This window comes from Amblyomma maculatum, chromosome 10 (assembly GCF_055883805.1).
Source record: "Amblyomma maculatum isolate TAMU_Amacu chromosome 10, ASM5588380v1, whole genome shotgun sequence".
NCBI classification, from domain to species: Eukaryota; Metazoa; Arthropoda; class Arachnida; order Ixodida; family Ixodidae; genus Amblyomma; species Amblyomma maculatum.
The window spans coordinates 160,000,011-160,017,320 of record NC_139353.1 but is presented as its reverse complement, the minus strand read 5'-3'; the positions used below and the strand labels follow the sequence as shown (position 1 = coordinate 160,017,320).

The following is a 17,310-nucleotide window of genomic DNA, read 5'->3' as shown; positions in this document are numbered from 1 at the left end:
AGAGTAAAATGGCCTAGCAGACACTTGCTCAGAGGGCTCTGGTAGCACGGAAAACTTGCACCACCCACATCGAGGCCATACTCAAGTTGTGCAAGACCGTCAACATCAGGATGACTGAACAAGATAAAGTAGGCCATCTGCTCGAGGGCGTTCCGGAAGACATCTACCACTTTCTTATTGGCAAAGACAACTTGAGTTTAGTCTGACGTCATCCGACATTGCCGGCCATTCGAGACCCTCAAGACTCGCCGTATTACACTGAATTTTGGACGGCTCGCAAATGTCACTACAGTGGCTGGTATAGAAGAATCACCTCCTATGCGCCATCCGTGAAATTGTTCGCGATGAGATGTTACAACGTGAGCACTTGCATGGCCCAATGGCTTCGCATTTGACGTGTATGGTTTTCCAACCTATGGGGTTGCGTGCCCGCCGATGTCAGCTAATGTCACTGACTACGCCTGCCGCGATGACCTGTACACTCCACGACCAAGACCCGACGAGAGCCACCAACAATTCTATTATCCTAAGCGCAGAGATCCTCGCTCTTACTCAAATCGCACATCGCGCCAACCGCCGGTCACCTGCATCGTCTCGGAACCACCATCTGGATATTCGTTGCGTCCTACCGTGCAGGAACCAGCTGACACGCCCTTTTTGATCGACTTATTGCGGTGGTCTACCGGTGTGGAGTCGCGGGTCACATTTCCCGCTACTGCAATCGGCACGGACTGCTCAGGAGTCCTCCGACGGCATCGAATCAACGTGCTGACCAGTCCTACACCGATACTTATCGGCGAGATCATCCTACCCGAAGGAGCCGTTTGCAAAGCGAAGGATTGCGAAGCCATTCCCCGCATCCGACTGTAGCGTGATACCACCTCCTTCGTTTCATGTGCACCATTTCCCGTCACCATGGCGCCTATAGCCGCCACCCTTGCAGGGACACTAGCCAGCGTGGCCAATCGAGGTGAGGTTGCTGGACAGTGTGCTCTGTTACCTAGTAATCCTCCGTCTGTGTACATGTTAAAAAACAAGGTTAATGTGGTTGCTGGCAGTTCGTCTAGAATGACGTTGGTAGAAACAAACAAGCAACAATAAAATTATGTTTATTTGAGGCCAATCTGTTAATTTGTATGAAGTGAGTGGAGATTTATTGTATCCGCTCGTGGTGTAGAGCATTAAAGTTTCCTTGGGGGGCAAAGTATTTCCGGAAGAGTTTTCAATACTACATCGATCTACACACGACGTAATCTTAGTAATTGACTTCCTTCGTATATCCGGCGCTACAGTTGATTTCCGGACGAGAGTGCTAAGTGTTAGTGGTTTTCTTCCACGCGAACGTTTGGAAAAGTCATCAGATTATGAAGACGTTTTGTGTGTGAGTGATGAAGTCATCGTACCACCACATTCTACAGTGTGCGTTCAGGTGTCCTGCTCCTGCGCCATTAACGACTCATTTGAGTCTACTGCGGCACCTCTTCATTAACAGTGCGTAGAGAAAAAATGTGTTAGTGCCGCATTGTTTGATTTGTGTGAAAGAGGGTCGTACCGGACTGTGTATTGTAAATTGCTCAAAGGAAAGGGTCGCTTTCCTAGTGGGTTTGAAACTAGCTTCGTGTAGCGCAGCTATCCCAAATTATGTAGCTCTCGTTACTCCTTCTCCCGAAAACCCCGCTTCTCACTCGTCCGCTGATCACAAGCTTGTTCCGATGATCAGCGCATCTTTAAACGCCTTGCAACGCCAGATGTTGACGAACCTATTGTATCATCACGTCTCCATCTTTGATTTCGCGCAGTCCGATGGCTCGCAATGTTTCCTTGTCTCGCGCACGCTATATGATTGACACGGGATCTGCCCATCTGATTCATCAAAAGCTGTACCATGTGTCGCCGTCAGAGCGTAAGATCATCACCGAGCTAGTCCAAGACATGTTGAATGGCCGCGGGGCCGCGTTGCGACCGGACGCTGCAATACTCCTCCTTTGCAGCGTCCGGTCGCAACGCGGCCCCGCGGCCATGCCGGCTTCGAAAAAGTGACGTCCTAAGGTTTACCTTCCTTCATTGCCCGCGCAGACTCTTCACTTGAGAATCGTATGTGTCCCGTTTTTATGTTGTTCCAATGGATCCAGTACTATTCGAGGTGGCGCCCGCCGGGGTGGCGCAGTGGTTACGGCGCTCGACTACTGTTCCCAAGAACGCGGGATCGAATCCCGCCCTCGGCGGCCGCTTTTCGATGGAGGCTAAAAGCAAGGCGCCCGTGTGCTGTGCGATCTCAGTGCACGTTAAAGAACCCCAGGTGGTCGAAATTTCCGGAGTCCCCACTACGGCGTCTCTCATAGCCTGAGTTGCTTTGGGACGTTAAACCCCACAAACCAAACCAAGCCAGTACTCTTCCTTTACCCTCCGCATTTTCGTTTCTCCGTGACGCTCACGTACCTAAGGCCTTTAGTAACGCTGCTGCTTGTGGCCCGAGTTTTCATAGCAACAGTAATGCCAATGCTAACGGTCCGACTTGGTTAACTGAAAATTTGGCGTCACTTCCACCACACTTTCTCCAATGCATTGGTAACGGCAATGGCTTCTCCTTAGTTTCCTTCCTCCAAGGCGGCGGCTCCAATGCGGTTCTCCAGCTGTGGTCTGTGTGACGTGACTTGCTCCTCGCGCATGCGCACCTTGGCTCATCAGGAGCTCCGCGATATGGCTCAGCGAATAGCGTAGTAGTGTTGGTTACGGAACTAAATTTCATCAGTGTGTGTGAAATGCTTTTGCGCAATTAATGGCGGAGTCCCCCCTGCGTTGCATCGAACTCAAGCTGCGCGTTCCTCTAAACGACCACTGGGATGGATCAAGTTCTATGAAGCGGCCCCTCCGCGGTGGTGCAGTGGTAAGACGCCCGACTACTGAGGTGGAATACCCGGGTTCGATTCCAATCGCGGCGGTTGCGTTTCGATGGAGGCGAAACGTAGAGGCGTCCGTGTGCTATGCGATGGCAACGCACGTTAAAGATCCACAAGTGGTTGAAATTATTCCGTAGCCCTCCACTACGGCTCCCCTTTCGCTCTTTACGTGTTTGCTCTCGCCTTCCTTTATTTCCTTACAGTGTGGTTCAGTTGTCAACAGAAACAAGTGTGACAGATACAATGCCTTTTCCTTCTTGTGAACCAATTATTATTATTATTATTTTATATTGGCCCTATTGAATGTCATGATTATGTGATGATTTAAACTCCTCCCTTACTCTCTTATCTCCATTCTAAAGGAAATGTACAAAACAAGTTAAAACGTTTTTATCCTCGGGAAACATTCGTGGTGGCTGCCAACTGCACCTTCCATTTAGCACCTTCCGGTCTTATTCAGTCTCAGTAAAAAAAAAACTAATAAGTGTAGTAGGCAGCCGGATTTCAGGCATTTTATCTTCCTTGTAATCTTCTGTATAGCAGTTCCAATCAGTTTACCTTCGAATCAAAGACTGTATACATTATAACTTCGCTCGTTATGTACATTCTACTTATGCACATTCATTCACTGCTGCGCTAAGTTTGACACACTATTTTAAGACGAAAGCCTTTCAAGGCTCATAGCGAATTTCTCTCGTCTGCGAGATGTGTCGGCGAGATTCTGCGAGATCTGTCAGCGAGACGACGCAGTAAGTTCTGATGTCAACATAATTTCCCTAGTAAAGACATCGCAATAAATTTTGACGACGACTTTAGCCAAAATAAAGTAATGAGAGTAATAAAAGGGTGTGGTGATTATTTTAAAACAGCGCTAAAAACCCGAGCAGATATAAAGACAAACATACATTGCCGTGTTTCTAGCGTTGTTTTAACATAATGTCCAACCAATTCGCCCAACAAGCCCCTTTGGGTGCAGACGATCTGTATGTGAAAGTACTGAAATATATCTTAAGCAGCTACACAGGAACCATAGCTTTGCATAAAGAAACAAAATTTCTACTTCCTCTAAGCAAGCTCTGCTTAGAGGAAGTATTTACAGACTTGGAATGGGAGCAGTTAGGAATAAGGTTCAATGGAGAATATCTTAGCAATCTGTGATTAGGTGATGACATTGCCTTGCGAAGACACTCAGCGGAGCAACTGAAAAGAATGATTGATACCTAAACAGGAATAGCAGAAAGATAGACCTGAAAACCAATATTCAGAAGACCAAGGTAATGTTAATCTGCCTCGAGAATGAAAAACAGGTTGGCAGTAGCGGTGGCGGCAACAGCGATCAACCGGCACCTGTATAAACCTACGTTCATGTCACAGTGTCACCGGAGAGCCAGGCTTCTCGAGGGCTGCTGACGTCACCGGACAATCTGTGGAAATCATCTTCGTTGAGGCAGCTAGTAAACAACACCCCCTGTCCAAGCGGACTACGCCCCCTGTTCTGTCTACAAAAGCCTGATGCATCGCAGCAGTTCTTCACACGCTTGGCAGTAGCGGTGGCGGCAACAGCGATCAACCGGCACCTGTATAAACCTACGTTCATGTTACAATGTCACCGGAGAGCCAGGCTTCTCGAGGGCTGCTGACGTCACCGGACAATCTGTGGAAATCATCTTCGTTGAGGCAGCTAGTAAACAACACCCCCTGTCCAAGCGGACTACGCCCCCTGTTCTGTCTACAAAAGCCTGATGCATCGCAGCAGTTCTTCACACGCTTGGCAGTAGCGGTGGCGGCAACAGCGATCAACCGGCACCTGTATAAACCTACGTTCATGTTACAGTGTCACCGGAGAGCCAGGCTTCTCGAGGGCTGCAGACGTCACCGGACAATCTGTGGAAATCATCTTCGTTGAGGCAGCTAGTAAACAACACCCCCTGTCCAAGCGGACTACGCCCCCTGTTCTGTCTACAAAAGCCTGATGCATCGCAGCAGTTCTTCACACGCTTGGCAGTAGCGGTGGCGGCAACAGCGATCAACCGGCACCTGTATAAACCTACGTTCATGTTACAGGTTAGTTTTGCTCTAGTTACTGCATTATTTTCACGTAATTGCCGCTGCCGTTGCTGCCACTGCGTCGCGGAAGCCTCTGTGTGTTCTCTTTCTTATAGCCATGACAGCCTTGCCTGATGATGCATGCCTTGCTTGCTATCAGTTTTTTCAAGATGGAGATGAGATGATGGAATGTGCAAAGTGCCGTCAGTACTACCACCTAGGGAAGTGTGCGGGCATCAGTGAGCATGCGTATAAAAAGAAAAACATTGAAGCAAGAAAAACCTTGAGATGCCCAACATGTCGTTTATTGCAAACCCGCACTGATGAAGGGCAGCACTCAAGTCCTCACTCTCCTGTCCTAACTCAGCAACTTGCTGAGATAAGTAAAGCCATTGCTGCTCTCACAGTAAAGGTGGATGACCTCTCATCCTTAAAACAAACTGTAACTAGCATTGAAATTTCTGTCAAATACATTTCGGACACATATGATCAGCTACTTCAAACATAGAGAGGCATGAAAAAGAGATCGATGCTATTCGCAATAGGGTCGATGAAATTGAAAAGGATCACAGCAGAGAAGAAATCGGAAAGTTGGAGCTTGAACTGAACGATATGGAATGGTACAGTCGCTGCCAGAACATGGAAATTCGCGGATAACCCCTATCAGTAAGTGAAAACCTGTTCGTAAGAGTGAATGAAATTTCGAATCAGCTCGATGTACCATGCCTCACAGAGAACGACATCGAAGGCCTACATCGTCTGCCCGCTCGATCAGACACGGTTCCAGCTGTGCTTATCAGGTTTGTGAAGCGGGCGACGAAAGCAAATTGGATGGCTAAGCGTTCAGACCTTAGGGACGGTATCTACTTTGTTAACGACTTGACTGCTTTAAATAAGAAGCTTTTGTGGCTTGCGAAATCCGCAGCCAAAGAAAAGGGATATGAATTTGTCTGGACAAAGGAAGGGAAAGTGTTTGTTTGAAAGGAAGCAGGTGCAAATGCCATCAGGATTGGGCGTGAAGAATATTTGAACAAGCTTGTGTAGTCCGGCCTCGTATAAAAGTTTCATACGAGGATCCCCCCTTTTTTTTCTTACCATGTCTTATTTCAATACCACAACATTTAACGACTTACTCAGAAATGCTAGCTACTCCTTAGACAAGTCTTTATCTATTTATAATTTTAATGCTCAAAGTTTGAAAAATAAAATCGAGCGCATTGAAGGCGAAATTAAATCACTGGTGCACGAATTTGATTTTTTGGAATTTACGGAAACTTGGTTCAGCTTTCCGGAAGATGTTATGCCAATGGTAGGATATGAAGAGGTATCACAGTTCAGGGCAAACAAACGCGGAGGGGGAGTATCTCTTTTTATAAAGAACCACCTACGTTTTGACATAATGAACATTATTCACTTGTGACTGACCATTTTGAAGTTGTTACTATCCTGTATCATAATATAGCTATCATGGTAGTGTATCGTCCTCCTCATAGCGACGTGTCTGTGTTTTTAAAGTATGTTGAGTCTTTTTTGGAATATACCAGTCAACACAAAATGTATGTAGTACTACTTGGTAACCTGAATATCGATATTATGAGTGTTAGCCAAACACAAATAAGATTATTGGAAATAATGTTATCTTTTGGTTGCGAAAATATTGTTGATATGCCTACACGAATAGGCTATCAGACAGAAACCCTACTCGATGTATGTTTTACAAACTTTTTACCTAACAACACCATTTCTGGTGTTTTCTCTTCGGGAATAAGCGATCATCTTCCATTTTTTGCACTTTTTTCGAATGTGAAGGCAGCGGATGCTCCTGTTTACATACGTAAAACCTATGACCAAAAGAACATCGCTAAATTTTATTTACTTATGTCTGAAATTAGCTGGGTCGATGTATTCAAAGCGGAGAACTCATCTGCCGCTTACAAAGTATTCATAGAGAAAACACTAGATGCGTTTAACAAGGCGTTTCCAATTGAAGAATTTAAGAAATGCAGGAAGGCAGAAAAAGAGTGGATCTCACGGGACCTTCTAAAACGTATTAAACAAAAAAGTAAGTTGTTTGCACGATTTCTTGGAACACGTAATCAAGAACATTTGTTAGAGTTTAAGACGTTTCGGAACAAATTAAATCAGGATCTGAAAAAGGCAAAATCGCTTTTTTATCGCCGAAAGTTTTCATCCATGCATAATGCTAGATCCCTATGGGAAGGCATCAATAAACTTATTGGAAGAAAGCGACATGTTCTTCCTTCGGAAATGCAAATCGATGGAGTTCTTTAGAGCGGTGCCTCACTCGCTAATAAACTTAACGACTATTTTTTAAATGCAGGAAATCCCACTTCATATACTCTTCCCTCAGCTGTAACATCTGTCGATTCTTTTTTGTTTCCGGCATGTCAGAGTTCAATATTCTTATCTCCGACATCAGAAGATGAAATTCTCTCAATTATAAACTCAATGCGCAATACATGCTCTCCTGGCCCAGAAGGCATTACTGCACTAGCCGTAAAAGCTGCTGCTACATTTATTACCTTTCCTCTCGTACATATCTGTAATCTAATGCTTCTTACAGGTGAATTCCCAGAAAAAATGAAATCCGCTCGTGTTACAGTAATTTTCAAAGGAGGCAATAAAAATGACCCCAGTAACTATCGTCCTATTTCCGTACTACCTTTGTTTTCGAAAGTTGCAGAGCGAGTTATCTTTACGAGGGTATACAAATTCCTGAATTCTAATAATATAATTTGTAAGGAGCAGTATGGATTTCAGCCTGGAAAATCCACGCAGGCAGCACTGCTCGAAATCAAAAATAGTTTGATTAATAATACTGAACTTAAGCTTTTCACTGTTGGTGTATTTCTTGACTTTTCTAAAGCCTTTGATTCGGTCAAGCACGACATTCTACTTCATAAATTGCAGAGATATGGTATTCGTGGAACGCCTCACAGGTTACTGCAAAGCTACTTGTCCAATCGCACTCAGTACACACGACTGAACAATGCCGTATCTGAATCAGAAATAATAAACTTCGGTGTTCCGCAGGGATCCATACTGGGGCCCCTTCTTTTTATATTATATATCAATGACATAGTAAATATTTCAACTTATTCTAACATTGTTTTATACGCAGATGACGCAAACATTCTTTTTTCTGGTTGTGATCTCCGCGAACTAGAGCGTCGCACGAACTCCTGGCTAGATTAACTGATGCTTTGGCTTGCTGTAAATAAATTGAAATTGAATGTTAAGAAAACTAAATTCATATTATTCCGACCTAAAAATAAGCCTATAGATTATCCCATTCAACTCGGGTTTAACGATACCCTGATTGAATCTGTAACCTCCTGTAAATTCTTGGGCGTATTTTTCCGTAGTGACCTAGGCTGGGGAGACCATGTAAATTATGTTCGCCTGCAGGTAGCTCGGTCAATTGGTGTGATCAATCGTATCAGACACCTGTTGCCCTTGCAGACAAAAAAACAGTTGTATTTTGCCCTAATCCATTCTCAACTGGTGTACTGTAATCTCATCTGGGGGACTTGCAACAAAACTTGTTCAGACAGACTATTTTCTTTGCAAAAAAAGAGCTTTACGCGCTTGTTCCACAAACCCTTCAAACGGCGGCCACTCATTTCACGCCCTACATATTCTTCCATTCCCTGTGTGCCATAAGTATTCTGTTGCTGTGCATATCTTTCATGAAATTAAGCAAGACATCACATCATTTAGAAATACATATCTGAACAGAAATACCGGCTACAGTCTGCGTGTTACCTCTCTTGTTTCCACTCGCGCCCGGACTAACTACGGCACCCAACATACAGATACCCAAATTAGTATAGTATGCAATGCCTATCCTTCAATAATTGATGATGCTATAAACAGTAAAACTATTTTTCAATTTAAAAAGAAAATGAAGTTGCTTTTTTCCACTTCTTAGGAATGCACCAAATCTATGTGACTTGTAGTGCTTGTCGTATATTATTTTGTTTACATTTTGTGTCGCGAATTGTAGCGTTACTGATATACTTACCTTGTTTACGATGCCATGGTTCTTATATACTTTCTTATAATGCCAAATATAATCTATGAGATGTTTTTTTTCTTCATTGGTTATGTTTTGTTTTGTTTGGTTTTCTTGGTGAAACTTACCTTGACCTTGTCCATCCTTCTGTCATTGATGTGTGACCCGGGGTGAGGCCTCGTCAGGAAGAATGCCATCAGCTTCTTCCTTTTGCCTCTTCCCGTGGGCATGTTCTGTGTACATGTTTCATGTCCGAATAAACTTATTATTATTATTATTAAATAGGTAGAGAAGCGCTGGAAGTCGTAGCCGAAATATATACTTAGGACTGGCAGTAACCGCAGATTAGTATCATGAAAGAGGAATTCCTAGGAGAATAAGATTAGAGATAGAATGCATTTGAAAAATATTATTACTAGCAGCTTACCGGAATGGCTCGAGAGGAATGTATCTTACGTGTAGTTAATTACCTATAATATGTTATTGAGCGCGTGGTAAGTTGATTTGAATCTACAAATGAATACTACAAGCGTTGATACCTTTAAAAGATCGTATGTAAGTGTAACAGTACGATTCTTTTGTATGTTATACACAAAAGACATGTCTGCTGCTGTCTGTATTTGGGAGCGAAGGCCAAGTCAGGCTTGCCTCCTTTTGACTTGGCTTCTTTCGTATAGAAAAAACGAAATAACGCCAACTCCAACTCCAACTTCAGATATGAAGCAGGCAAAGTGAGTCAGAAAAACAACTCTTGTTAATGACTTTCTAGTGAAAATCAAGAAGAAATAGGCCTCGGAAGGGCATGCAGTGCGAAGAGAGGATAACTAATGATAACGCAGGGTAACAAATTGAATTCCAAAGGCAGGATAGCTTCGCAGAGTTTGGCAAAATTTATGTGAGCGGATGAGGTTTAAGAAATTCGCAGGGGTCAAGTGGATTAGCTAGCACAGGAACCAGTTAATTGCAGAAATATGGCAGAAGCCTTCGCCCGGCAATGGCTATAGTCCGGCTGATGATGAATGAAATTATAACGAGTAGAGCAAGTCTCAAGAGACAGAAGATCCACTAAGGCTTTTAGGCGAAGCTATGTGCAATCCTGTAATATTGTGCTTCCTTTTCGGCATTAACATTACATTTGAATATTCTCAGTGCCGTCATTGCCCATCCGCCATACGTGGGCTTCAGTGTGGCCAATATGTATATATATATATATATATATATATATATATATATATATATATATAATGGTGAGCTAGAGAGAAAAAATGTTCATTGATTGGACATTATCCAGGTCGTCACATCCTGGAGAGAGAAGAACATCGAGTTGCTTTGTGTGTATCGTTTTGCGTTATGCTTACATGTTGGCATTAATGGTATCTTATGTTGAAAATGTCGTTCTAATCAAACTTTTCAAAATCAGGTTTTTTTCCTAAGCAGTTACTGAAACATACCCCATGGATAACACACGGGGCAAACAAAAGCCTATGCTGCTTCTGCACATATATGCAAGGCTCTACATTACGACTATGTACGTTATAACATGAGAGTATAAACTCCATACATTTGAAGAAATACTCCCCATAGTTGCTTTAACCTATTCAGCATTCAATACTCCCCAGACTGCTGGTAAATATTCCCCGACGGTTGTAAAGAAATACTGTCTCAAGACAACTGAACATCAAATTTAGAGGGGATGGAAAATTCCTCTTTATGATAACTGCTTTGTGAATAAAGACTTAATAAAACATTTTCTTAACCATAGTCCCCATTTGGCTGTGCGCTAATGAAGCTATTTACTCTATTTTGGGAGGTCAATTGCTAACTATGCAGTGAACCATTCTGGCGACGATAATTTTTGTTCACAAAAAAACAAACAAAAACAAATCCCTCTGCGAGAAATCCAAAAACCAAACTCACTGTAAACTATGTTTTATTTTCATGTAAATCCTTTAAACACAAATAAACAGTATTTTACTGGATTTTAGCAAGAACCTATTGCCTCTCATGCAGGATTGGTTTCAGTGGAAGGTGGACGTGTTGGTCTGCCGTATAATATTCTTAGCTTTCTAATCGAAGCAAATGCTTTAAAGAAAGCAGTAAAATAAGTTAACGTACTTCAATAAACGTGCCAAGCACACATTGCGCTTGGCGTTAATTATGCGCCAATAAAGCTAGCGCAAAACAAAATCTTTATAAACTCCTTAAAAAACAAGCAGTAAAAAAGCACCCGCATGGCCTAAGAGTAGCCTTGGATAAGTAGTCCAGGCGGATGTATTTCCATCTAAAATGTGTGGGCCATGTTTGTAGTCCTTGCAGATTCGGTTATGGGAAGTGGTCTGATGAGTTCACAGAGACAACCGACCAATCAGGCCCGGCCGTATCTCATGCCAACTACCACCTTTCTGGTTTGGGGTCGGAGAACGTGATAGCGTCAAAAGCACCGCCACCTGGAAATACTTTGCCAGAGTAGTCAGTATTGTCAGCAGAAAATCACTGCCTTGGCATTTGCAAGGGCCATAATTGGAACGACGAGGGTTCTACTGAAATTTAGGACAGGGCTATGGCCTGAAAAATGGCAGTTGTGAGAGTGGGTCAGAGAAATAACTCAAGTCACTGACATTCTAATGGAAATCAAGAAAAAGAAGTGGGCATGAGCAGGGCACGTAGCACGAAGAGAGGATAACAAATGGTAGCTTAGGGCAACAAATTGGATTCCAAGTTTTTAGATTATATCGTCTTTTACCCTCATCAACCTACCACACTCTTATCGCTTTTACGGCCCCCTACACCGTGTTTGACGTCGACTACTTCTGGTTTTATCACTCAGTTTTCTTCTTATATATTGCTCACTTATGTTCAGTAAATCAGTTGTAAGTCAGCGCTAGTGTTGTACGTTTCGTTCTCTCGTCCCTGTTCTTTTGCGCTGTTTTAGAATGGATTCCAAGGGAAGGAAAGCGTAGCAGGTGGCGGTAGAAGGTTAGGTGGGAGGATGAGGTTAAGAAGTTCACAGGGGTTAAGTGAATGCAGCTGGCACAAGACCGGGATAAATGGAAGACCCATGGGAATGCATTCGCTGTGCAGTTGGTTTAGTACGGCTGCTGCTGCTGAGGATGTTTACTTGGCTACTGGTATGGTCTTGCGGACGTCTAGTCAAGTTGTGTGACATGGCGAGCCATTTGGTAACCGCTGCCAGTTCAGGTTTGACTGTTATTTTTCCTGTTACTGTTAGCCTCTTTCTTGTCTGAGATGGGAGAGAGCAATAGGAAGGCAGCCCTTCGGGATACTCAGATCCCGAGTTAACCACGCTGCCATATAGGCCGCACAGACACTTTTAGAGAAATTGTTTCTATACGAGCTTTATATTTACGGCGGGTGGCTTCTCCAGAAACCGGTAGGTTACGACCGTATCTAAAGCCCGTTATACTTAGTGGCACGGGCCGGGGCACATTATTTTCAATTACTTGTGGCCTATTATATGTATGCTAACTAGTATATGTGTGTGACATATACAGTGACCAGTGACATACGAGTTGCAAAAACAATGGAGGCGAGCGCGGACCAGGAAGGTGAGCCGACAAAAGGCTGCCGTTGACACTACTTGTTTAATGACACTTGTTTAATGGAGACAGGCGGATTTGCATTTAATGGCAGTAGCAGTGCTGCTAGCAGGTTTGCGTTTGGAGTAAAACTGCTAGCAGCCCTGCTCGATCCGCATAACGTTTCGCAGAATGGACGAAGTGGAGATGGTGTGCGACCGCGTGGCCATTATGATCCGGGGCGAGTTCCAGTGCCTCGGCTCTCTGAGCCGCCTCAAGGACAGGTTCGCCCAAGGCTTCACGGTGGTCGTGAACACCCACGATGAATACAAGGAGGACTACGAGTATCGCGCCAAAGTGGTCCGCTCCATCGCTGACAATTTCCCGGAGAGCAAACTGCTCCAGTCGCACGAGGTGCGCATTTTGCAGCGGCGACCATAAAACTGATTAGTACGGAATTAACCGTTTACCAATTGATTCATGTCACTGCAATATAAAATTTAGCTGTAATCACCCAAGTATTGTATTATTTATTTTGTTATTTTATTCCGTTTATGACAATTACTCATTAACCTAATCAACCAAGTAACTTGTAAAGAAGATCAACAGGCGCCACCCCGCCCGCCCGTGACACGAGTACGTGCTCCAGGTAATCTGATGGCACTGGCGCCAGGGCATCCCCGTCGCAAACTATTTATTTACACCATATTTTTTTTATCTTCTGTGTTGTGTTATTTCATCACTTCAATGCTTAATATGGGGATGTTTCGATGACACTATATACGGACACGCTATGGTGACCCGCTCTGTCCCCAGCTCCTGGTGACAGGCACTCATGCCACTCGTTAGTCAAACAATGTTTTGGTCTTAAAAATTCTCGTTTCAAGCCACTCCCCATTACAACCCCTTAAATATTTCTTCAGTATGAAAAACGTAACAGCACTGTGGTTTCTAAATAATCTATTAGGTCTGCAAAGGCTTATGCAAACTTTAACTTTATATATGCTAATAGCAGAATATTCTTTGAACAGCAAAACACTAAGCAATAAATAGATGTACTTTTCAAGAGTACGGACAGCTAAAAAGGGCCCTTTACTCTCTTTATTCTCCTCACTCTTGGGACAGAGCTCTCTTTTATCAAAAAAAAAAAAAAAAGAACTCTTCCTGGGCGAAAAGGCTACTGGCACTTTAGATAATTATTTCCTTATTTACGTATAAATATGGCGAACATATCAAATATCGGAAGTCATGATTCGTGACATTGTCGAACACAAAAAATGTCAGCAAGAGCAACAAAATTGACAAATAAAACGAAAAACAGATAATGGCAGGACGCATCATATCATAATGCGCGACACCAAAAGAACTGAAACACATAGATGAAAAAGGGCGAAAAGTATAAGAATTTGTGAGGCAGAGCGTTCTATTCGAAAACCGTTCGTAGAAAAAGGGAGTATTTTTATGCGTTGGTGCGCGTAAAATTTAGCACAAGACAAAGGCTGTATTTATGACGCGAGAGTCTCGTGGAATATAGTCTTTAGGTCGGACACCTAGTCCGACTAGTTGGGCTAACAACGGGTTACTATTACCCTCAGCATATGAATAGAAAGGGGTGCATCTAAAGTAACAAATAGCAGATATTGACGCAATACATTACTTCTTTTGCTAAATTTTAATAGATATGTACCTGTGGGTTTGATATTATCAGTGAATATGTGAGAGCTTGGATGACCAACGTCCAGTGCTAAGATTTTTAGCCCACACACGCCCTGACGTATTTTACCTCCCTTCGATAAGAGCACCGAATAGAGTCCTTAGATGGGCGAGCAACGACTTCGCACAATTCTGCTGCTAGCCGCCCCAGACTTCTTTCCGCCGAACCATTTATGCGCTTTGTTTCAGCGAGTTCTTTGTTTGACCTAAACTAGACCCCCAACTATCCAATAAAACGCAGATGCTTCGAATTGTACGGCACATTTATTTCGCGGCAGAAAAGTGTTACCTTCTTTTTCTCGTTATGAGCTTCAAATTCCCTGGAGTAATCGAGAGCTCGGACGGATTCCACAGGGCTACCTCGAGTATCACCTGGAAGACAAGGGACTCTCCTGGAGCGAGCTCTTTGCGCAGGCCGAGTCGCTCAAGCGCAAGCTCAACCTGCTCGAGTTCCTCATCAGCAACACCACACTGGAACATGTGTACGCGGCGCTGGCCCGGCTGGACCGTGCAAGCGCCAAGAGAGGAGGTCGGGAGGACGAGAAAGAAGATTAGCGCTGCTCGTCAGTGCCATCCATCGTTGCACGCGTCGTCAGTTTGTGTTCTTGCGTGTGCATCGTATTCTCTCAAATTTAGGACAAAATATCAGTAATCTTTTTTGACCACCGTCGTACTGAAATTTAGAGAAGGCGGTCACTGAATAGATCGGTCCGGTTCGCTGCTTTTTGAGGTCTGTGGAGACTTCAGCACTACATCGTAAAACATAATTTCACTGCATTTCACTTTTTACCTGCCTATACATCTCCAACTTTAAATTATTGTTATAGGCTGCCGCAGTTTGAACAACATCTGCATCAGTGAGGCAGTGGAACTTTTCTTCGGACATATAGTGTGTGCATGGAGGCTTGTGGGCCTTGACTTACACACGCCTAGAAGAAAATAGCCGACGTCGCCACTACGTTCACTTATCTGACTCATACAGAGTGCATTATTTTAGCCTTCTTCACGGTATGCAGTGCAGTAAACCATGTAACCAGTGCCACACAAACCCACTCGTCTAAGAGTAGTTGAAACCCACTAAATCTGTCTTCGAAAATCTTGGAAACACAGTTTTCGGCAAATTGTACATTATTGATGAATCATCAGTGCACATCTGGGATGCTAAAGAGAACGCAATGGCCTGAATGAACTAATTGTTTATGCTTTATTCATAGTAGGTGTAACTTTTAAAGACTTCTTGTTTTGTTCTGAACTGGAAAGTACCAAAACCCTGTTCCGTCCTCTGTGTGCGCATAAGTTGAGATCACGAGGATTTGCTTCCTGTGTGTACCATAATTGCGTTTGTGGGAAAGTGTGTGCGCATGACATTGTTTCTGCTCTAACCTGTTTTATCTTTCTGGTAAGTTGAACAATAAATTACATCTATTGGACATATATCCATCTCCTTGCGGTCGTGTTGCACCGCAAAGCGAGCAAACATGGCCCGCAGCTCCTTGGAACTGCAGTTGTGGGCATCGAATCTATGCGAGAGGCTTCCAACCACTTGCAATGCAGATCGACGGCGAACAAAATTGTACCCTTAAAGGGGCAGAAAGGTTTATAAGCAAACAAGTCAGTAGAATCTTCATGAACTCTCATTGGTGCACAAGTGCTTTACTCAGAGTGATCAAGTTTCCTGGCACAGTTTACATCGACACCCCTGACGCTCAATCTGACTTTCGATGCCAGACCCCAAGACTGTACTGCGAACCAGAAACTTCATATGCACCACGCCCGGGGTGTGCGCTGTGCAGAATTTCGGTGAGTTGATCCTGTGCAGGTCCCGGAATTACCACATGAAAGCCCGAAAAACTCTCTTGGTAAACTGACAGCTCATTCTTTCTTGCCATAAAAAGACTGAAATATTCTTGTACGTCTTGGCCGGCCTTTCTAGCCCCTATCAAACTGTAGCACCTGCATGTATATTGTCGTAGACGCCAAATAAAGCAAAATCAGCAAAGAAATGCTAGCTGGAGCATGACAGCTCAGTTTTCATGTAGTATACGGAGTTTATCGTCCAAAAGTGGCATCGGCTATGAGGTCCGCCGTAGTGAAGTGCTCCAAAACTAAAACACCTGGGGTTCTTTACCGTGCGCCGACACCGCACAGTACACAAGCGCCTTCAGCTTCGTCTTCATCGAAGAGCGATCATAGCTTCCGTGATCGAACCCATGTCTTCCGGCTCAGCAGTCAAGAGCCCGATCCACAGAACCACCACTGGACGGCACAACACCGTTTCTCAATATCTTATTAACACAATATAAAAAATATTAATACAGTATCGATGCTTTCGGTGTATGCGTGAAAGACCTGTTTTGGCCGTTCATGAAATTAAGTTTGTTGAGTCTCAGGCAGAAACAAAAAAAAAAGCTACTAAACTCAACCGTTTTGCACGCCGACGTCTCTCTGAAATAAGGAAATAACAATTTGGATTGCTTTTAGTCGGAGTGCAGACTGCTAAAAAAAAACAAAAAAAAACACGAATGCAGGTATCAACTCGCCCAACCGTCTGTAATAGTCGGACTTATAAGCCCGTTAAGGAACGGCAAACGAAAGCCAAGAAATGAACCACTGGTGGCCGAAAACGCACGTTTTGCCTAAGCAAGCTTCAGCGCGAAGCTCGTCGATCCGGTTACATCTTACACTATGGAGTTCGATCTAACATTCTACATTCTCATGAGCAGAACCAAAAAAGTAAAAAGCAAAACGTGTGCATTTATTACATGTGAAGGGCAAGCCCACAAAAAAATGCCACCGCAGCGAATAAACGGCCATTTCAGTTCAGTTCAGTCGTGTCCGACTCTTCGTGACCCTATGGACGATGTCACGCCACGCTTTCCGGTCTCTCACTATCTTCCTAACATCACATAACTAAACGGCCATTTACAGACATGCATAATCTACCTTCGTATATTGCGTAAACGAGAGAACAGTGCGCTTCAAAATGCTGCAGTGCTCTCTGGAACAGGAGCAAATGTAAGTAGCGAGGCATATCACACACCTGCATGCATGAGTGGTAGAGTGCGTTAACGACAGCATT

At 43.8% G+C, this 17,310-nt stretch overlaps 1 protein-coding gene across 1 annotated transcript in view; it reads left to right on the top strand.

The window, feature by feature from the left end:
• Positions 1-15,656, top strand: part of LOC146177788 (phospholipid-transporting ATPase ABCA3-like) — a 69,968-nt gene extending 54,312 nt beyond the window's left edge. Inside the window, exons 3-4 of the mRNA XM_084580583.1 lie at positions 12,710-12,932; positions 14,586-15,656. Coding sequence (XP_084436709.1) covers positions 12,710-12,932; positions 14,586-14,786 — 424 coding nt within the window. The 3' untranslated portion in view covers positions 14,787-15,656. The remainder of the gene's footprint in view (positions 1-12,709; positions 12,933-14,585) is intronic.
• The last annotated feature ends 1,654 nt before the right edge of the window (positions 15,657-17,310 follow it).